The sequence below is a fragment of the Cyprinodon variegatus genome, unplaced genomic scaffold, assembly GCF_000732505.1.
Source record: "Cyprinodon variegatus isolate N-32 unplaced genomic scaffold, C_variegatus-1.0 Scaffold159, whole genome shotgun sequence".
Classification (NCBI taxonomy): domain Eukaryota; kingdom Metazoa; phylum Chordata; class Actinopteri; order Cyprinodontiformes; family Cyprinodontidae; genus Cyprinodon; species Cyprinodon variegatus.
In genome coordinates, this window is record NW_015150612.1 from 679,089 (window position 1) to 702,642 (window position 23,554).

General features: G+C 40.1%; 1 protein-coding gene across 2 annotated transcripts in view; it reads left to right on the forward strand.

The window, feature by feature from the left end:
* LOC107086719 (agrin-like) overlaps positions 1-17,841 on the forward strand; it is a 163,207-nt gene extending 145,366 nt beyond the window's left edge. For both annotated transcript variants that reach the window (XM_015377843.1, XM_015377844.1), the window contains one exon: positions 17,675-17,841. In XM_015377843.1, coding sequence (XP_015233329.1) covers positions 17,675-17,832 — 158 coding nt within the window. In that variant the 3' untranslated portion in view covers positions 17,833-17,841. The remainder of the gene's footprint in view (positions 1-17,674) is intronic.
* Positions 17,842-23,554: the final 5,713 nt, after the last annotated feature.

Below are 23,554 nucleotides of genomic sequence, written 5' to 3' on the forward strand. Positions count from 1 at the left end.
AGAGTTTCTCACATTGTTATAATGTCATGCTAATCTTTAAAACAGTGGTGTCCAAATTCATTCCTAAGGGCTGCTATCTGCCATGTTAAAATTGCATTTCAAGAAATAAAAATAGCAACAGTGGATTACAAAGCTAAGCTGAGCCAAAGGGAACAAGTAACTTGCAGCTTCCTAAAAATGGAGTGGAGTAGAAAATACAATAATAAAAAAAAAAAAATTAAAAAAGAAAAAAAAAAATTCAATGTTAAATAAAGTTTTAAAGTTTGTTTTGTCTGATCTGAGAACTCACCCGAACAACCTGGCCACATTGGCAACTAACGCCTTAATAAAATTAATAAACTACAAATAATATCTGCCCTGAGTTTCTCACATTGTTATAATGTCACGCTAATCTGTAAAACAGTGGTGTCCAAATTCAGTCCTAAAGGCTGCTAACTTTCATGTTAAAATAAAGTTTCAAGAAAGAAAAACAGCAACAGTGGATTACAAAGCTAAGCTGAGCCAAAGGGAACAAGTAACTTGCAGCTTCCTAAAAATGGAGTGGAGTAGAAAATACAATAATAAAAAAAAAAAAATTAAAATTACTCAAGTAAAGTATATATATACTCAAAAACTTGTTGTTACCACTGCACCTTGTTTCCCTCCTGTCGAACTTCCTCCTCCTCCTCCTTTTATGTAGGAGTCCTTTCAGCAGAGGTTAATGCTTTCAGTCACACAGCTGTGCAAAGCCCTGGCCTCCATGATGGTGATTGAACGCTGCTGTGCTTGGAGGCCTGAGGACTGGAAACTCTGGGAATCTGTTGGACGGCACAATGAAGTCTGACTTATGATGATTGGAGTTAATGCCACAGAGAGGCATCTGGCCCACCTGTTAGCATCTCACCGCCATGCCCCACTGACTAAAGGACTATTGGCTTCCAGCCGCTTTGCCCTGTGTCACGGCTCGATGCACATGAAGAATTCAACATGGCCGTTTGATGTCCTTTCATGGCCTGGATACATAGTTAATAAAAGAAATTAGATGTACTTAGATAAAGTGTCACCCTGGTGATGTTATGTTGTTAAACACACCAGGAAATAGCTTTTAATAGCAGGGTTAGTCTAAGTGTAGTTGAACCTGATTTTCTTTATGTGATCTATACATTTCCTTGGAGATAAAGCAGAAAAATGACATAACCGCTGTCTCTGAAATGAGTTGAGCACAAATAGTGGAGTAGGCCATCGGACAGGCTTTAGTGCAAGTAATTATCGAATCTGTTCTAAATTTTAACCCACTTCATTCTTTTCATCAACATCATTAAAATGCTCGTTTATAATGGACAGCAGGAAAGAATAATCTCTAACGCCATTAGTGATGGCAGCAGCCTCGCTTTTGATAGCTCCCTGCTTTGAAAAATGGACTGGATCCCACTCTAATGGGATGTCGGTCTACTCACTGTCAGGGTTTCTCCTCTGTGTTGCAAACCCTGTCATACTATACTCTAAGTGATGCTTTTAATAATAAAGTTTATATGCTTGTCTTAATGCTTTATTTGATAAAAAACCTCTTTAAAATTAAACATTACTCCAAAACCCAGAAATGCCAGCAAACTTTTAATATATCTTAAACCATTTAGTCATTTAGACCACAGAAGAGCATAACTAGGAGGAATAAAGTTTTAAGAGGTGTTATATATATTATAGCTCTATACTTTGACTGGACCATCAAATTGTTGCCTTGGCTGTATGTTTTGGCCAAATTATCTTAATAGATCTCTAGATGTATCCAAACCCCAATTTGCAGAGGTATTTTTTGATTAAAAAAAGAGAAAGACCTTTATGATTTCTATTTTACATTTATGTGTTACTTTTATTGGTCAATTACCTAAAATTATAAAGCCGAATTCTGCCAAAATACACATGCATAGTAAATACCCATAAGAGCGGTATTATTTAAAACAAACACATGGAAATTACTCTCCAAGTGAATTTTGCATGATTTGCAATGAGTTCAGACTCGACACCATGAGGCCCCATTGTTTATAATGATTATATCCTCATTTGCACTCTCTTGTTTTTTTATCTTCTACTGGCATGTGGACCTGTTTCTGTGCACTAATATCAACTTCTGTAACTTTAATGGAGGAACCAACAGACGAAAGTAAACTGCCTGTACTTCTTGGGAAATGCCGCCTGTTTCCGTTCTGCTAGTAATGACAGCAAAGAATTCTTAGACTAATAGGTGTGGTCTTCAATAAATATACTCTGACTTCAAACATATGGAGCTAAATTGGGGCCATAAAGTCTGTTCAAAAGGAAAAAAAAAAAAAGTAACCTAAAAAAAAAAATACATAAATAACATACAGAATATCGGTGATGTGTTATAGATAACTCTGGTTCCCACGGTCCCTGAATGCAAGTTTAAAGTTGAAAAAAATGTAATCTGGAAAGTAGTTTTCACCTTGTTTTTTTTTTCCAGTATCACATCTCTTTCTTTATTTGCAAAACCTTTCTCTAGTTTCAAAATGTATTTTCAATTGCTATTTTGTTTAGTACAAACTTTATGGCCCGAATTTAACTCCATAAGTATCCTACAGCCATCTCTGTCATTAACTGACAGAGATGGCTGTAGAGACACAAAACAAAAACCCTTAACAGTAGATGCAAACGGATTAAAAATGTAAATGTCTATCTTCCACTATAAACCAGTGTTAATTCAAGCCTCACTTTTCTAAGCAGGGAGTTTTCCCTCTCCACTGTCGCTACAAGTATGCTTGGTGTGAGGGATTGCCTTTGAGTCAATGGGTCGATGCAATTACCGGTTTTAGTTAGACTGAAAACTTTGAACCAATCTGGCTGTATGATCTAGTTGAATTGTTTCTGTGAAGTGCCTTAAGGGGCCATGTGTTGTGAATTGGAGCTATATAAATAAACTGACTTGAATTGAATATAAATAGTGAAGCTAACGTTAGCTTAGCTCATATGAAGTTCCAGATATAACATTAATCATATTAGATTATATTGCTACTGCTATCAGAACAGACTGTCTTAATCTAACTTATTTAATCACTTAACAAGTTTTAAACTATTTAGGAGAACAGCTGTTAGTTAAGTTTTATTACATTTTAAGCCATAACTAGGAGGAAAACAGTGCTGTCTGAAGAGGCAGGAATACCTAAAAAGCAGCCAATCGCAGGCAGTTTACTTTCTCTGTGTCACAGTTTTGGTTCTGTTAAACTTTTCAGTTTCCATGTTTTTCTAGTTTTATTGATTTAATTTCTATGTTGTGGTATTTTTTCTGGATGCATTTGAGTTCTTAGGTATTTCTTGATTGCCCTCTGTTGCATTCTTGAGTTGGTCTCCTTTTCCATAGCTCCTTCTAGACTCCTCTGTTCACACCTGCTCCCAATCAGCTCAGTAGTCCTTTCTTTCTTCTGTCTCCTATATATACTCTCCCCGAGCAGTTCCTCAATGCTGTTTCCTCGTCTTTTCCTGGCTCCTCATATATGTTTTCCCTGATGTCTCCAGGGTTCTGTTTTTTTCTGTATTTGTTATGTTGGATTTATGGATTCCTGTTTTAGTTGCCTGTGATTACTTCATTAAATCTACAAAACTCATCTCTGCCTCCTCGCCTCTGCATTTGGGTCCTCCAAACCTCAACCGTGACACTCTGGTTGGTTCCACCTTCATAGTGACAAAAGTTGATGTAAGCGCAAAGAAACAGGTCCACACGCAAGTAAAAGATCAACAGGTGCATAAAAAGAAAGCCATGGTTCTTAGAGAAGGAGCATAAACTCATGCCTGTTATATATTGGGGGTCTCAGTATAAAATCTGCACACATTGAAAGATTAAATTGTGCGTAGAGAGTAGTTTACATGTATGTCTTTAAATAAAACTGCTCTCATGAGTATTAGTTATATGCAGTGTTGGTTCTAGACCAAATGTACCAGGGGGCCAGGAGGGGGCTAAGAAAAACATGAAATAAAAAAACTAATATACATATATATATATATATATATATAAATATATTAAGATAGCTGCATGAGGTGAAATTTCTTTTCAATTAGCTTGAATTAGAATTCTGTTTCTTAATAGATCGATATACATTCAGAATTTAGGAAGTTTACATATTTCTGACTTAATTTAAGATGAAAAAATAAAACATAGCGAATGAAAACTGCGATCCTATCTCAATATCACTGAAGCTATCACCTCATTGTTTTTAAATAATTAGTGAAAGAGAATTTGTAAAGAAAAAAAAATGAAGTAGATCCAAAGAACCTATCAATAACCATGTCTGTTCCAGTGCATATCATCATTAACATTTCTTTTAAGTATTATGTCTTCAGTACAGGGACAATAAGAGGGGCCAGGACATGATCTACAGGGGCACTGGCCCCCGTTGGCCCCTGTCTAGAACCGCCCATGGTGTTATGTGTGTAATTTTGTTAGAAATTTCATAAAATCACAAAAAAAATATGCTAAAGATTGGGGAATTTTAAAAGCTTCTATGGAAGACAAAGGCTGTGCATCTAAACCATTCACAGTGGCTTCATTACATGTTTTTCTGTCATAAAGTATGTTCTGGACAACAAATGCTTTTTTCCTTTTTTTTGGGAAGACATTCATTCAGTGAGTGCTTACTCACCTTTGTAATTTCATGTGAGCTGCTTTCTGTGAATCAGCATCAGTTATGAAAGGTGCTGATGTAAATTTGCTATTCAGTCCACTGATTGCTGCTGCAGTAGGAGTAGCTGTTGACAGCTGGGTTTTATGTGAGCATAGCATCCAGATAAAATTGCTTGTTAAAACTCACCTGAAATAAGAGATGAAGAACTCAAACATGATTATCTTTTTTTTATATATATCAGGGAGAGATAGAAATAAGAAAAAACAACTGTCAAAACACCCCCTGACTCTGTTCTTTTCTGGAAAATCCAGAAGCAAAAGAGAAAAAGTTGCATTTCTTTAACTATGATGCTGATAAGTTAATCAAAAAAAATCAAAGCTATCTTTTTTAATTTATTTTTTTTGTAATATGCATCCTAAAATAAACAATTTAAGCTCATTCTGCAGCGGCAGCTACTGTTTTCTACCAACTCAGTCTGAAAAATGCAGACAACTCAGGCCAGGAGACGGGGATGTGTGCTCATACACACAAACCCCTGATTGAAGCATAACTGCCGATCAGTTATTGAACACGACAAATTTCTCACTCCTGCGCAAGACGAACAACACACACCCATGTGCTCCTGCACCCAGATAATCTCTCCTGCCAGACCATTAAACAAGAAAGCAGCTCCTTTGGCTCCCTTAATGGAAATTGCTATTTCAAAGCGTTCGGAGAGAGATGTTAACCTTCTGGTATACTTGTGGCATTAAAAATGGATCAAAGCCTCTCCGCTTTGATGTCAATAGAAGATTTTATTTGGGTCGTGGCGGCAAGCCGTCTCCTCAGTGCCCTCTGCTGGGATAAAGCTGCGCTCCAAATGAACATGATTGATGTGGTTTTCTTTTTTCTCTGATTTGTTTATTGCTTCACGCTTTTGCTGAGTATTAAAGAAGTACAGAAAATTCTGGATTAAAAACCTAAAGAAAGCAGCTGGCTCCTTTTCCCTTGCAGTCACTCCATCAATCAGGGGTTGTTGTGTAACATGAGAGCTGATGTGGACTGTCTGGGGTATCTTATGTGGAAAAAGGGGAAGGCAGGGGCGTACCTCTAAGTGTGGTGGGGGGTTGAACTTTCGACCCCCAGCGGGGAGGCCTAAAAACCCGGATCCCCTCGCATTAGAGTCTTCCCCATGGAGCTCAGCGTGGGGCTGGGAACGAACACACTGTCCAGAAAGATAAATGACTCTGAGTGGAAACAAGTTCGCCTACCTGTTACTGCGCCGTCTCCACGTTAAGTAAGACTGTGGGCTGGAAACCAGCAGAGACCCGTGGACAGCAAGGGTTGTAGATCTACTTAAGATGACGACTGTATTAGTAGGAGTGCTTCTTGCTGGAAGCAGCCACTGTATGCATGTGTTTGTGTTAATGTGTATGAGCCCCCTTGGGTAACGTATGGGGGAGGGAATAAAAGAGAAAGATGCAGACACAGATAGAGTAAAAAAAAAAACAGCACATAAATAATTGATGACAGATACCGCCTTGCATCTGTGCCTGCTGCTGTGGAGTTCTTCCAACTAGGCGTGGAAAGCAGGATTGTGCTACCATACTTTGTAAATGCTCATTTAAAAAAAAAATTACATTTCTGGAAACGTCATGTCTTTTTAAAAACGATTTTCAATCTTATGCATGCAAACCTTTTGGGTTTGCTGATAATTGTTTGTCATAACTTTAGAGATTCTTAATGATTTATTTCTTGGCAAATAAATGACCTATGTTTTTTTCTTTTTTGCCAGACAACTGTAAAATATTGTCAAATTGTGTGACATTATCAGTTTTATATGCGCTCTTATTTAAAAATAATCTTTGGTTCTGTTAAAGGAGAATGTTCAGTTTAAAATTGAGAAGTTCTTTTTCATTTTTTTTATTCCCATTTAAAAGTGTTATCAAGTATTTTCCTGGAAATTGATGTTGAGGTTGAAATGTTAGTATCTGGCTGAGTTTGACGCAACTGAAAACCTGTGGTTAAGTATTGCTGTACCTGAAATGTATCATCTAATTTCAAACAAGGGATGTAACAAAAAATCTATTCTGTCTAATTTTATTAGAGAATATTTAGTATTGATTCTGAATACAGCGGAATGGATCCTAAAAAATACACAAGGGCAAACATCCATTTAATTTACAACTTTTAAACCTCCAGCCACTAGGTGGCAGTGCACTGCCCAAGAGCCTATTATTAAGCTGCTTGTCCCACCTCCACAGAGTAACTGAGATATTCCAGAGCTATATCAACATAAAAACCCCAACCTATATCATCTTTGTTAATGCAACAGGATATATTTAGGTAAAACCTATCCTGAAAGATATCGTAATACATATCGTATTGTCAAATTCTTACCTCCATACCCTTAATTGAATTCTTTGTTCTACTATTGCTTTTATCCATCCAGCCATTTTCTGTCACACTTATCCCAAGCGAGGTCACACACACACTTGCACCTAAGGAGAATTTTAGAGCCAATTAATGTAACAGCCATATTTTTGCACATTGGGAGGAAGCAGGAGTACCTGGAGAGAACCCACACATGCTCAGGAAGAACATGCACACTTCATGCAGAAGGACACTATTACTATAAATTACTTTTTTTTTTGCTTCTAAAAAAAAAATATGACTCCTGATGGAATGTAAAGACCTGTACCGCATTGGATTCACTACGTTTTCTTATAGTAGACCTCAGGCAGGATACAGAAAATGTCTTTAAATGTTTTGTTCTGAAAACATAAACATTTAGAAGCCAAACTGTCCAGCGGTAGATAGCGTAATATTAGTAACCAAAATATATACAGAAAAAATTCATTTATTTTTATGCACTTAATGAGAAAATCTAATATTTTTCAGTATTTGATTAACCAGTTGTTGTCCAGAACCAATCATGGGAGGATCAACTGGCCAATTGATTGCAGCGTCTCTCATGTTAATCTATGTGAGAAAAAGGATGCTGTGAAAGGAGACTAAAACAGCCTCCAAAGGTTAATTAGTTGAATATTGGCTTGTGTGAGTTTTTTTTTTCTTTCCAGTTTCTTTCAGTCTAAGATTGTCACAAACAAGTGGGTTGAGGGCTATTTGGAATTTCTATACATGACTGACTTTAATGTATTTAGCCCCCCACCTCTTGGCTGCTCCATTATATGTCTCAGTTTGCCTCATTAAGGCTTTGTGGGAAATCTCCAGCTCTTGTGGAGGAGACTCTCTCTTTGATGAGACTATAAACAAACAGTGGAGTTGGTTGACATCTCCCAAGTCTTTGACCATCTTAAGCTGTGCCGTTGCCCAGACCTCCTATATTTCACAAGTCTGGAGGATAATACTCTCAAAATCCTTCAACCTTGTTTGTTTTTTCTTATTCCCTCACTCAACCTCGACTCCAACACCTCCCCTCTCCTCTGCCTTTGTTAAAGACAGCGCCTCATCCACTCCCCCATCTCTCCCTCTCCCTCTCTCTCTCTCGTGCGCTCTGTCTTGCTCTCTCATTATGCGCTCATCGGCTCTACTGGCTGGGAGCTGAGAAACGAGCGCTCTGCTCTGGAGGAGAGTGTTTGGGAACGCTGGCGACATGTCGCTCCTATTTTCTACACCAAAAGAGAAAAAAAGGTGGACCCAAGTGTCAGGATCAGCTTTTCCTTCTTCCAGCTCTCCTCCTCCCTCCTGTTTTTATTGCAGACTGTCTCGGTCTGTGCACTGACTTCTCTCAGTCATTCATTCACTCCTGCCCGCGCTGGCTGGCCGACTGAGCGTGCCGACACCGGGACCGCTACCTGCTGCCTTTGGGATTTAAGCTCACTAGAAGAACCTGCTGCCTAATTTGCTGTTTGTGCAGCGGTGAAAGGTGGACGCCCCATTGAGTATCCTGGATAAAGTGGATTTAAACTCTTTGATACCTTAGGATGAGGAAGTTTCTTTCCTGACCTTATCAAAACAAAAGGAGAACCAAGATTGTTTTTCTTGACCCAACTGAAAACTCAATCAAACTTTACCTGACTTTCTCAGGTTTCTGTGTTTTCTTGAACATCTGTAGCTGCGGACTGTCAGGTTGAGAGGGACCGTTCGCCTGGATAACTTTTCCCCCCTCTGTGACACTTCCTCTGACCTGATTTTGGCCCCAACGGGCTGGTAGGGTGGGAGGGGAAGGGGGCAGACCTTCTTGAAATATAAGGGCATTGAACCATAGAGCGGTGACAGAGGGGTTGGAAAAACAAGCCCACTCCTCGCTCCTGGGAGCATGTGCTTCATCGCAAGGCATTCAGATGCTTTCCAGCCGACCTCCTAAACAGCAGACAAACTTGCTCTGGTCTGGATGTGAGGATTGGAGGGATTTATTTGCTTGAACATTTACCAAAGAATCTAGTCCTTTGGATACTAAGTTACAAGAGGATCATTGAAGCACATCTGCAGGGAACTCGAAGGGCTACCACCTTTTTGAGAAATACTTTTGATCCACACTAAGGATCTTGTTTTCGTTTGTAAAGCCTCGGGAAAAAAAGGGGTGTCGTAGGAGCAGACATCCTGTGATCTTGTTCACAAAGTCAGGGTCCCTCGGAGGAAAGGAAAGGCTCTTTATGTGGATTTATTATCGACCTGCTGTGGAAGGTTTCCGTTTGGATATCTGACAATCCCCAACCCCCAAATCCTAACACACTCAAACACACATTTCCAGCTTTCAGATTCATGCCAAAAGCTCTTTAACACAAACAGCAAAGCACATTATCACCACCCACTTAAACCTACACACGTCTGCACTGTAAGTATATACCACCCTGTGAAACACACACACGTAGTTGCACATTAAATTCCCATTAGTCTGTCTTCTAGCCGGCGGGGGTAGAGCAATGGAGGTCATTCGGACAGGTGGGGGGCTGTAGGAGTCCAGCATCCCTGCTTCCCCCCCTGTCTGTCCTTTCCCCCCCAAATGGATGTTATCATCAGTGAAAAATGTGTCGCTCGCCAATTGCTGAAAGCTTTCCGCTGCGATTGTCTAACAGAAACAGTCACCGGGTCCCTGTGATGGTGCACAGCTGGAACCACAGCTGAGACTGCCTGCATTACACATCGTTCTCTCTTTTTAAAGTGTTGTTTTCATTATCTTCGACGTCTCCCCCTCCCCACTCCACCGCCATCATTTTTCCCAACGGGTCCCTGGGCGGCCCTCGGCGGGCTCCTCGGCCCGTCGTCTCCTCCACCCTGGAGGGGAGGGGGTCGCTGGAGTGGAGCATGAGCGGCTGCCACTATCCCTCGCCGCCAGCGCCAGAGCGGGAGCGCAGGTACCAGCACAAAGTGTCGCTGGTGGTGCGTTACTTTATGATCCCCTGCAACATCTGCCTGATCCTGTTGGCCACGTCCACCCTGGGCTTCGCCGTGCTGCTGTTCCTCAATAACTGTACGTTTGTTAACCTAAAGCACTTTTCACTCTGAACTTTCCTGTTTTGTTTTGCTCTGTTTTCCTTGAATTGTAATTTGTGTCTAATGGCAAAAACAAATCTGAAAATGTTAGCTTTCTTTTTGTTCATGCAGCAGTTTCTGCTTTAAATGTCCTTGTTCAGACAAATTCCATCCACCGAAACCCTGCATACCAAATATCTCAATGCCTTATCTGCCCTTGAAGTAGGGACATCAGAATATTAAAAGTCAAAGCCCCCCAAATCCTTCGCCCTGGCTTCTCCGACTGCTTTGCATCACAGCTCTAAAGCACTGGCATTTACTTTGAACTGTGCGATGAAGTATTTCATGCTGATTAAAAGCCTTTGGCTGAAAAAAAGTCTTCTTTTTGGTTGGGGGAAAACCCCAATCATTTATATCAGAGGAGCAAAAAAATCTTTCTAATGTATGATAAAAAAAGCAGTGCCTCATTAGTTACTGGTGAAAATTTCGTTAGAGACTTCTGTCCGGATATAAAGGGAATTTCTCCTAAGATAAACCCTAAGTTCAGAAATGACTGATTCATCCCAGTTCCTGTTAACAAGTTCTTTCTTATTAAGCCATAGTCTGATACCTTTTTTTTTCCATTGCAAATGAGAATTATTAGTCTATATTTATGCCAAACCTCATAGATTTAATGTTTACCACAAACCAATTAGTGCGACATGTGAGCGTTCTGTTTGGATTTACACCAAGAGTAATGCAAGGAGTTCTGCTCTAGATCTTAACGGTCCTCCTATTTACACCAAACTGTGCAAAAGGTGAAATCTTCTTAACTCCACAGAGTGGGGCATTGCTTATGCAAGATTTTTACCTCCTAATCACCAACAGATTACATTAGGTAACTAAATTTGATTGTTGGGAACGGCTCGGATAATGTTGGTGCGATATGTCGCTAACATTTTTACTGTTTGTCAGACGGCATGATTCCTTTAACATTTTTAAAACCTTTTTAAAAGCTTTGATTTTGTCTCACATTTATGTTTATGTGACTTTTTTTGCAATACTTGTTTTTTAAGCTCTTGTCATTTTGCTTTATGTTAGGAGATGCAGATGTATAATGATATGAACTTAACTTTATTTGACTTATCTTAGTAATCCATAACAGACAGCTATTAAAGGTTGTTCTGCTGAATTCAACTTTGGGTTAATCTGAAACTTAACCACTTTGAGCAAACAACCCAAAGCTGGGAATAAAATAGATGGTTTCTTTAACTTAAACTTTAAACATAAGAAATGGTAAAGCAGGGAAATATAGTCTAGCTACATCTAGCAGCCTGAATAAAGAGCCAATCTGTCCCCTGAGAAAAATAGAGTATCATTTTTTATGGCCTAATCAATTGAGCTTTAAATGAGCCCATTGACACCAAAAACAGCCATGTCAGATTATTCTGTCCATTACAAAGGTGTGGTTGTCAGTTTTAATGATAATCCAAAGTATGTTGCATTAACTGATTGGAAAGAATGAGATGAGATACAGGTTTACGACAACCAGCATCTGTAAAAACGAATTATTCCTGCTGCATTAAGCTATATAGCTGCTGGTTAACCGGCGTAACCAGGCATTTTATCAGAGGGATTGATAGAAAAACGTCAGGTTTGTTTTATGTGATCCTTTTTGACGTAAATAGAACATATTTGGTGTGTTTCTACTTTTCATTTACCCTGCAGAGCTGCACTTTTTCTCTTGACAATTGGTTCCAGAGTGTAATGATTTGAAGACATCCCAGCCTCTGTAACTTTGTCTGGAACATGCAAATCTTTCTTATCGTGAAACATATGCCCAGCTTGACTAAAATCCATAGAGAACTTACATACTTGTCCACAAAATAAAGGCTGCTGACTATTTTAAACCCCAATGAAGACCAAGATATCATCATTATCTGTGGCTGAGTACTTCCTCCTTTAAATCTAAAGATTCTCTAACAGATCAGTAATTTTCTGTTTTTTTAGGCAAGAAGTATTTGTGCATGTTGTTGGGTTTCAATGAACATACTGCCACCTAGCAGTAGGTGTGGGTATTGCCACCATCGTCACCTCTCTGTCCTATGAATGACTGTAATTAAAACTTGATGTAGTTGTATAAATACACAACACAACACTCATAGTTTGAGTGGATCATTGATGGGTAAATGGGGCCCATTAGCTTCCACATAAACACCTTTCAGGTTTTTATTTTATTTTCCTTTTGCAACTGAAAAATTGCTTCAGCAGACCTTCAGTGCACAGCAATAGATGGACATTAGGAAGAGCGGTCCTTTTCTAAAGTGTGTCGCTATATCTATATCACTGTAGAAATATCACATCAACTCAGACTTTCTCCAACATCTCATTAAAATTACTGTTGGAAGCTGCAATGACACAAAGGAAAATGTCATTGGTTTTTAAACCCTAACCTTTCTAAACCTTGACAAACCTCCACCTGACTAACCGGCCCTTTAATACTTAATCTCCTGCTTATTATCAAACAGATTTCTTTTTGTTTTAACTTTTTGCATATTCCTTTGAGTGGAGCAGGTCCTTCATAACTTCTCTTCGTTGCTTCATCAGCTAAAGCCAGACAAATTTAGTCAGATTTAATCCGCTCTCTTAAAGGAAGCCAATTTTCACGTCTCATATGTTAGAGCAGAAAAAGAAAAAAAGTCTGCTGGACAAATTGATGAGCTAAAGTGAGCTCTATTATTCTGCCAAAAGCCCTTTGCATGTTGCGGCGAGGACAGCTGCGTCGTGGTAGTGCCGGCAGCAGAGATCTGTGGAAGGGTGTTAAAAGTGTCATGCAACCTCACATTGGCAAATTCTGTCGTCAACATATGGGATGAGACATGTCCATACATACGTAGACAGTTTGTATCCCCTCCCCCTCTCAAAGTTGTCTGCTGCCTCTTAGACATCCTCACTTCATCATTTTGCTCAAACCGTACATCAGCCGCAGCAAAGGGGAAGGCGGCACACATGCAAAAAGACCAAAAACGCACACACAACTCTTCCTGCACGTGGGTAAATGTCATAGCCAGACACTTATTGATTTGCAGGAGATATAGGATGAATGATGGCCGTGTTGTGACATTCACACGGGCCCCGGGAACTCACGCAGGCTTTGCCAGGTGTAGAAGGGAGATGGAAGTGGCTGATATGTTTATGGAAAGACCTTATCTCGTCCTTTCTTTATGGAAATGTGAAGAAATTCACTTCACCTGGCAGCATGGCTCTATCTGTCTCTGTTTTGTTTGTGAATATTTAGACATGCTAACAAAAGCCAGAGAGGGAAGTACAGCCTGTCGATGCTCTTTTATCCGTCCTCGCTGCGTTTTCCTTCTACCCCGTCATTCCTTATGTGTTCTTGAACCTACCCCCTCTAGATGGAAATCGGTTACCGTCATGATTGACTGCGAAACAGCTTCAGCGGACAATTCATTATTCACCTCTAGCACCAACCTTGCCTCTGTGCTCCCGTATCTTCATCCCCCCCCCTTTCCTCGCTCTCTCTCTCTTCCTCTCTCACAAACACCCGACTGTTGACAAGCAATTTTAAGCAAACCCAAATTTAAAACTCAGCTGTGTCTCGCCTGAAGGTGGGGTAGCACAGAAGTCCCAGGAAAAGGTTGCAGCTCTGCTCTTGATGGAAGTCGGGGTGTGTAGCTGTGGAGGCCCTAAGGGAGAGAATAAAAAAAAAAGAAAGTTACACCGATGTAATTGAAGTGATGTGTTGCATCTTCCTCATTATCCCTCACACAGTGTGAAAACATGGAAGAGGCGTCTGGGTGGTTGTCCAACCTTTGTTACACGTACGTGTGTGTTGGTGTGTTTGTTCAGCGCAGGCAGCTCTGACAACTCGCCGGGGCTTTGCTCAGTGACTCACATGGCCGGATGGACTGCCAGGGTGCAGATGGCGGTTCAGCTGGGTCGTGCTTGGCGCTCTGGCTCCCTGGTTCGCTCCAAACCGGTGTGCTGTATGGTGGTGGCTTCTGCTGGAATCTCCATGAAAATGAATCTGTTTGTCAAAAACTCTTTGCATTTCAGGGCAGAGAAGTTGAATGGATATTTTCCTGTACATCACTTTGGGGTTGTATGACATCTCATAATGTAAAAGCTCTAGAGTCATTCAGCAGTGTGACGTTTGTCTTGCTCTTTATTGTTGGGTTGCTGTCAGCGTCTGACTTAACCAGGGGAACTAAGAGCCTTAAAATACCTTCCCATGTTCGCCTGGACCGGCTGCATGTTCATGCTAGGACAGTTTTTGGTTCAGTTAAAACACATTTTTCCACTCTGGGATAGAAAGTTTTCACTCCATCCTCATAAGGAACAATAATCAGCTGGCTAGTAGATAAAGGAGAAGATAAAAACAGCTAAATTAATTTTAAAACATTTATCTTAGTGTTCCCTATCGGTAGAAATAGCTAATTACATGAAATAAACCACAAATATCCCTTTGTTGCTTCATTTATCCCCTTTGTATATGGAACCATAAATACAGAAAAAATACCATATTTTCAGGAAATAGTTAAGGGGTCCTGTTATGTGGCCGACCAGGTAGCTACACCCACTTAAGTTGTTAAAAGGGAATTTCAGGATTTGAAGTAGGCCCTATGGCAGCGGTCCCCAACCTTTTTTGCACCACGGACCGCTATATATCAGACAATATTTTCGTGGACCGGCCGGGGTGGTGGGGGGGTATCATTTTACGATCAAGTAAAATGATACGACTGACATAAAATCAAATACAAACAGCATAAAAATAAAACAACAAGCCGGTCCCATCTAGGCGTAATCGGAGACAATGACACACAAAGTGTGCTCCTGATGTCCAGTCTGCTCCGTAGCTTTGTTTTGGTCGCTGTAACCGCAGAAAATCCCACTTTACAAAGATTGGATGTTATAGATAGGATGAGTCTTGAACTGAATTAACCTGTGTCAAGAGGCACAGATGCACCGACTGATGTAATTGGGAGAGAATACCGTAATTTTTTATATTTTTCAAAATAAAACATCACTCAGACTCTGATTGTCGATTATATATATATATATATATATATATATATATATATATATATATATATATATATATATATATATATATATATATACTTTTTTCTGTGCGGCCCGGTACCAAATGACCGACCCGGTGGTTGGGGACCGCATCCCTATGGTATGAAAAAAAATTTCATAGCTGTCAAGTCAGCATTTTACCTCTTTCCATACTTCCTCCCATATTAGTCGACTCCCATAAATTTCTCTTATGATAAAATTATATATACTATATATATAAAAATCTTCTGCCTCCTAAAATGGAACCATCTTGAGTCAAAATCTGATCACCAAATTGCTGAAAAGTGCTTATTTTCTCTTAAAATACAACAGATACTTGAGCTTGGTAAATGGCCTGTACATATGTAGCGCTTTTTCAAGTCAGAGGATTGACCAAAGCAGTTTAAACTACATTCAGTCATTTTTCATTCACTCACACTGATGGTGGCACGCTACACTGTAGCCACAGCTGCCCTAGGGCTCGCTGACAGAAGTGAGGCTGCCGTACCTTGGCACCACCAGTCCCTCTGACCACCATCAGTAGGGAATGCGGGTGAAGTGTTTTGCCCAAGGACACAATGATACTGAAAGCCAGAGCTTGGACTTGAACCGACAACCTTCCGGTTGCAGGTCAAACTCCTTCATCCGATGCCACTGCCGCCCAGCTTGACTGGGCTATTCGCTACGGATGACATAAAATCTCCCTTTATTTTCAAACCCAAAACTTTTGTTTATATTGGGGAACATGATGTTAAAGCTGAATCTAATCAGTTTGTAATTACTTTTGAGCATTTTTCTTTTTCTGTCAGTTATTTTGTTTAAAGATTTTTGACTTGATGACAGAGATTGGCTTTTTCCTCTAGAGTCATACTTCTGCTCTCAAAGATTAGACTGAAGATGCTTCGTGAACGTTACCAGCCGTAAGAAAATGGTAGGGGCGGGATTTCCTGAAAATATGAGCCAATCAAAGGCAATTTACTATCTCAGGTTGATTCCACACAACCAAAGTTGAGATAATTACACAGAAACAAGTCCACAGAAGAGTACGAGAGAGGCTACAGGTGCATAAAAAGCAAGAGAGTGCAGAGAGGGAGCATGAAGTCAGGCTTTTGACATATTGGGGGCCTCATGGTATTAAATCTACACGCATAAAATAACCACAATACACATGGACTGTAGTGTGTGTGTGTGGGTGTTGTAAATAAAACTGCTACCATGAGTATTTATTATGTGTGTGCACTCTTGGCAGAGTTCTGACTTTATGCCTTTCTATCTGTACATCCTAAGTAATGAGTTGCTGTGGCGACCCCTGGTCAAGGAGGCAGCCCTCTGTGCATCCTTTCCCATCTGCAGAACTATTAAATAAAAGCTGATAGAGCCACAAACAAAAATAAAAAAAAACCTGCCTTCTTATTCACTGAACTCATCCTTTATTTGCTTTTAGCTCTTTTTTTTTTTACATCCCTACATCGATTTATAACTGTGTTGAAATAACGTCTCGCACAGTTTCCTCTGATGATGTTGCTGTCATGCTTTCTATCTATAACTTGTGCACATGTATTTGTCGCGCTTGATGTTCCCTTCCCTCAGCTAAAATTATGAGTTTTTTAATCAGTTATTCCATCCAGCGCATTTTAATCTGCTGTAATTTGAATATACCATTATCTAACGAGCGAACCGTTCCTGCCTCTCAAATGAGAATATTGGCTGCCTAATATCAGAAATTACACACTTTAGTTATTCAGATTGTAGGGGAATACAACATTTCCGAGGGTTCTGGGAAATCGCTTTTTTTCCTATACATTTGACGCTATAATTAAAAAATAATCATTCAGCGTAGCAGCAGTGAAGAAGCGGATGTTTTCTGTTTTTACTCCATTTTGTCATTTGCTCATTCCCCTGATTTATTTCCATCCCATGTGGTGAAAAAAGCATAAAGATCGCCTCATTTTCTGGCGCCTAAAGTGGCCAAGGTGTTGAAGCTGCGAAGGACTCGGGTTACATGAGGCCTTCCAGCTGAGTGTTTCTCAGCCATTTGACACTACAGGTCCTGTTTTTTACCACTCCCACGCAATGACATTGTCTGCCGGTTCACACACCAGGAGAGCAGCATGATGTCATGTTTGACTGGGGGGAAAAGTTTCAGATTTATTCCACACGTGGCTGCAGGTGGGAGGGCAGGGGCTAAATGTCTCTTTCCTCATTGTTGTGAGCATATCTCATGCTTTTTGACGCAAAACAACATAAAAAGATAAATCCCTCTGTTCTCAAATCCTCCTTGTGCTCTTGCTCTATCCGAAGTCATGCCGTATGGTTGGGAATGATTAGAGCGTAGAAGAAACGAATGTCACAACATGGCGATGAAGCTGATATCGCTGAAATGCACTCCTGTCCGATTAGCTCAGTTTGATCCCTGCAGGGCTCAGTCACACTGTTTGGATTGAAAAAAATAAAGTCAGAATGTGTTCATTTTATTTTTTCTTTATTGTTTTTTAAAGCAACTCAATTACTTGCCTTTATCCCATGGGAAGCTCCAGAATCTTCCCCAAACTAAACTACTTCTTTGTCCTTTTTATCTCTTTCAGACAAACCATCTCACTTCACTCCGGCCCAGCCTCCCGATGGTAAGTCCTCTATGGTTTTTTACCTCCGCTCCCGTTTGACACCCGTCGGGTTCTTTAGGTTTTGCATTTCGAGCAACGACCTCGGACAGCAGATCCCTGCCTTTGAAGTGGGCAGCTGACGGTGCTCCTTGGCAGATTTAGCCGCCCTGCTTTTTGTTTCCGCGCCGTCCGTAAGGCAGCCGCACGGCAGCTTCTGCTCAGGCCCCTTTGATGTGTGCAGGATCTTTTGATGACTTGATTTGATCTTCTTGGCACAGCTAGTTGGGATGATGTTCGGTGTCTGCATTCAGGGCTTTCTGATAGACTCTAATCGGATAATGCACCTTTTCGTTTCTCTGTGAATATCCCAATGTTTCCTCATGCAGCTTAGGAAATCGTTGGCCGAGGGCAGGAAGCAGAACCATTACCTCACCTTCTTATCCGTATGTTTTCTTCCCAGGCGACGGATATAAATCTTTTGCTACGGTGCATTATTGTTTCAGTTTTGTTCTGGTCCAGAAACATGAGCTATTAATTCAACAAAAAGCAACAGCGTCTTTAAAAAAACAACAACAAAAAAATTCTGGGAGAGCTTTAATTGGAGGAAAACAGCTGGTTTTCAAGCTGCTATCATGAATATTTATCAGTAGTAACACATTGAGATGGCGCTTTATAGTTCCAGGGAAGGCCTCCTACTAGTTCGGAAGGTGTTCCTTCGAGGTGTGTTGAGAGAGAAAACATGTGGAGCAAATGCCTTTAATAATCCCAAACCCAGTGATGCTTGGACAAAAGATCACAGTGTGGACTCTGTGAATCTGTTTCTAATAATTGAGCAGTCGATCGCTCTGCTTCGAGGCCGTACGAAGAAAACGTTTGGGTGAAAGTGAAAAAGTGAAAGACACTGCCTTAAAACGAATCCGATTAGAAATCGTTGATGACGGCCGTAATTGTCTGCTTGGGATAATTGGTCAGCGTCGATATGAAATGATTGAGGGGTTGTTAGGACTCAGCAGATACTTTTGCCTGATTGGAGCTCACCTCAGCCTAAGAGTTATGACAACGTCTGATGCTTTTCATTTTACAACCCATCGCAAAGAACTCCAGCACCAAACCGTCCATTTATTCCTTTTGCTTTTAATGACAGATGCAATTGTCTTGATAGTTGATTATACCTCACAGAGAGAGCTCTCTGGGTCTCTTTTTGAAGCAAATATTGCCCTAAAACGCACTGTCCTTTTTTAAACATAGAGCTTTCTCCTGCCTTCCATTGAATTTTCCTCGTACAAAAGAAATGAGGCCCAGCCTATTGATTGGACCACTCATTTCCCATGTATTAAACTTTTTTGCTGGCTGAAGGGCACAGTTTGTTTCTGCACTAGTCAACCGTTTAAAAGCTGCTCCTGGCACTTAATTACATTTCCAATTGTTCTGTAGGCTTTCCACCAGCAGCCTACGCTGTTTTAATATGCCAAGGAAAACAAAAAGCAAAGTCTCCAATCAGCGGGATAAGCCTGCCCTGTGGGACCCAGTTTCTCTGGGTCATTTAACGCTGAAGAGATTAGTGAGACAATTAGAGTTGGCCCAAATATGGCAGTGGGTCACTTTTCCACTTATTTTTTTATTTTAATGTATAGTTTTAGAGGTAGTGGATGGGTTATTGGGAAGATGCTTGAGACAAGCGGAGTGGTAATGTAGTAAAGCCATTATTCAAATTGGCTTTAAAGAGCACAGAGCTTGTTCCATTGAACTTGTCCTTAGAGCCAAGGACGCTCCACTCTGGAGTACTTAATTACAGGAAATCACAGACAAAACACCATGGAGCCTGCATCTTTCAACAGCCTAGTTTGTTGCTTAAAAAAAGACGATGATGAGATGTCCTTATTAGCCGAGAAAGTTGAGAAATTTGTTCTGCAAACCGAGAGAGGAAAGCATCTGGGGGGACTTGCTGGGAAAATATGCAGGTTTGGCACAACATAAAGCAAAGCGCCTTTGATGATATGTTTGCAGCGTGCCACCCACAAATAGCTGACGAATCTTCCCCAATGAATGGCCTATAATCACCAGTCAAAAAAGTGACAAAAGTCATAAAGCAGCCTTTAATTAGCTGCTTTCTTTGAAAGCTCAAAGGAGCATTTGCTTAGCTTAGGCCATAGTCATTATTGCCTGTCGTCTCCTGATAATAAGACAGTTGTTACGTGTTTAGCCAAAGCTGGAAAGCTCATACAATTTGCAGCTTGAGGGATTAATATTGGACTTCGGAAATGGGGCTTGGCTGAGAGAAATGCCTGATAAATGAGGCTTTCGCCTCAAGCTGTTAATGTCCGGATTTAGAAAAACACGACGGCACTTCTCCGCCGGTCAAGGGCGTGGGGCAAGAGTAAAGCCGTGAAAGCCATCCATTACAGGTTAATGTCAAGCTCAAGACGGGTTGGTGATATCAGCCAAAAATAGTTGTAATTGAACGAAATAGATTTACCTCTCTGTCTCAGAGCCTTCAGTTGGAAAGGAGAGTCACTGAAGATGGCTCCCTGGAGGAAGGGCTTTCATTTCATCCAATTTCAGCCCGAGGTGAGTGACTAAACAAAGGCCAATCAGGATTCAATATAGGCCAGAGACTGGAAAGAAAAAAAAGGTGTAATAGAGGAGTGAGGCCTTAGATAGTTCAGAGGTCTCTTGTGACTGTCACCATCTTCAGCACCACTTGCCCAGCAAGAACCCATTTGCTAGGAAGCTTTCAATTTCACATTTGTCCCTGACAGGTCTCTCCAGAGGACGCTCCTCACTGACAGTCAAAATAAACTCCCTGACTGAAATGTGATTTGATCTTAGATGGTGGGATGCCTGTGAAAGAAGAAAAAAAAAGTGCCAGTGGGCTCACTTGCACTTTGAAAAACATTACCGAGAACCAACAAAACCCCTGGGAGAATACAGAAACCAAGTCCATCACTCTCGTTACCTCCCTCAGATTGGCTGAAAACATTCAGGCACAGCATCCCAGCAATTTATTCTGTCAAAATCTCTCCGTGTGTTCTTGACAGTAAGCCCGACACGCAAAAGAGGCAAAATTAATTACGACTCCTTGGCCTATCTTAATTAAATCTTTTCACATCATAGATTTCACACAACAGGGCAAAATTATCTACCTCATCTTTCAGCCGGGTGGGCGGGGTACCGGCAGAGAGCGTCTTACATCAAGATATCAAAAAAGGCTCAAAAGTTGCCTGGGGATTATGGTAATGTGTCATCGTGTCCAGTTAAAGACAGAGGTGCTTCGTAACCCAGCTTTCTGCAAGTAGAGAGGCTCAAATATAGCAAGAAAATAAAACACAGCCTTTATCTTTGTGTCTAAATGTGCGTGTCCTATGAACATCACCACCAAAGAACCCCCAAAACAACTCAATCCCATTTCAGGTCGATTAAGTGTCCAGCGGATACAATTTAAAGTGAAAAAGCAAACTTATTGCAACCTAATAAGAGCAGTTGTAAACAAAAAATAATCAGTGTTGCATCATAATTCTTCTGTCAAACATGAAAACGTCATAACAAGATTAGATGTTATGATTATGAGATGTTCTCTCAGAAACGTAGCAGTGAGAAGTAAACAGTGTTATTTGCACAAATTATTAAGAGTATTGACTATCGCGTTTAAAACTGATGTTTTTCTAATAAAGGAAACATGGAAAGTGAACTACTGCCGCGTCTGTAAATAAAACAGTAGTCTATCTGTTACAGTAATTACTTTTATGACAGTGAAATAGCTATGCTGTGGTTATTGTGTTACAAAGAGGAGTACAATATCAGAAAATTAATGAGATAAACCTTTAGAGCTTTAGATGTTGGTTAGAAAGGTTACTCTCTTGAAACAAGACAACCATAGGCTGTTTGTTTTACCCATAATTTAGCAAAATCAGCTTTTTTCTTAAACAAACAAACAAAAAAAACTTTTATAAAGGGTTAACCCCTCACTAATAACAGCTTACAGTGTCTAAAATGGAAAAGGCAAAATATATAAACCATAAGGCAGGCAACAAATCCAAAATGGCTTTGTAATGTTTTTACGAGAGCTTTCATAATCATTGTATACCTCATATCAGGGAAAACTCAGTAGGTAAGTATATCCTTTTATTGTCCTACAATGGGGAAATTCAGTTTCTATATTTAACCCTTAGGGAGCAATGGGCTGCCATTGTTGGGCGCTGGGGTAGCAGTGTGGGGTTAAGTGTTCAAAACAGGTACTTGCAACCTTCTCAGAGCACAAGTGCACTGCTCTAACCACTCGGCCAACTCTCCCCTTAAAAGCTCCCAGACCTTTCTAAAGATATGTTGTCTTTTCTAATCTATTCTAAATGAGGCATGTTTTAGAGCCATCAACATTGGCTCTAGGTTTTTAAGCCCGAAGGTTACACCCATCCTTCAGATAGAGTTAAGACTCCGGCTTGCCTCACCTGTGCTTAACGACTATTGATCTGCCAAGATAGCTTAGTATCAACTGTCCAAAGAGAGAAAAACAGCAGTAGCAGTGAGAGTAAAGAAACCAAGCGAAACTAAGGTAGAAAGTGCTGCACGGTTTGGTTTTGATCCACCTGACAGGGAGTAATTGTTTATGTAGTTAACATAGCAGCTTTTCTTTGATATGCCCTGAACCTGAGAAAGAAACCCGACTTATTGATAATGATGGTGATTCTCAGACCTTTGAGGGATCGATAGGTTTTTGATGGGAAGGGTCAACGCACTGAGCCGTCTGTTGGTGTTATCTAAAAGCCGTCAGTCTGAATTAGCCGTGTCTGATTCTGTGTTGGGAAATCTACAAGTGACACATCAGCCTTAAGTGAGACTTTAAAGGCTTGTCCTGTTACTAGATACGTTATCTAAGCCTTTAACTCAGCTGCCGCTCAGGTATGTTGGCTGATATCAGCTGTAGGGATTTTCCTTCTGAAGTGTGGAGTAAATCTGCCATCGCTGTTAGTGATTGTCTTGACCACTTTCTTTTAAAATAGTAGTTCCAGGAGAATCTAAGGCTGCGTCCCAACATCCGCCCTATCCCCTATATAGTAATCTATTTAGGGGTTCGGCATTTTGTATGAGTGTCTAATGGATGAAATAGTAGCAGACTCAACCTAAGTGCCCCTATTAGTTAAACCAGCATCAATGTGTGAAAAATACCTTCTGTTAGGGACACCTTCTGTTCAGGAGGGGAACTACATAAAGTCTACCTCAAGAATCAGTGTTTATAATAATTCATTATATTGGTTGAGAGGTGATTAATTTTTTCCAGGTATATGTAGGTTTTAGTAAAACAGAAAAAAATGGTTACCTTTTTATTTTATTAAAATTAAAAGGTAACCATAATACAAGTCATCTTGATTATGGTTAAAAATATATTTTTTTTTACTATAAATCTTTTATAGGTGATAAAAAAAAAAACCTTTAAAAAAATCAACTCATATCTAGCTATAAAAACGAAAGGTATAATAAAATAATGTTTACATTTTAGAATATATTTTGTTAATTCAATCTAAGGTGTGGCTTTTTTCAGTATATTTTTTCGTACTGTAGATTTTAGAGTAGATCAAATATTTGTGATATTTAATCAATTTTTGTGGATTGCGTGTTAATTTGAATTGTAGTCATTTAAAACAGAAATAATGTAGCCACAGTTTCTGTCTGTACATTGCTGTATGTATGTATGTATGTATATGTATGTATGTATACACTGTATTTTCCGAATAGAGTGCACCTCACTAAAAGCAGTGCCCATCAATTTTTTGAAAAAACTGGAAGCGTATATATTAGCTGAACCAGGCTATAATCTGCTGATATCTACTGTCCAATCCTGTAGGGGGAGCTCTACATATAGCCCCT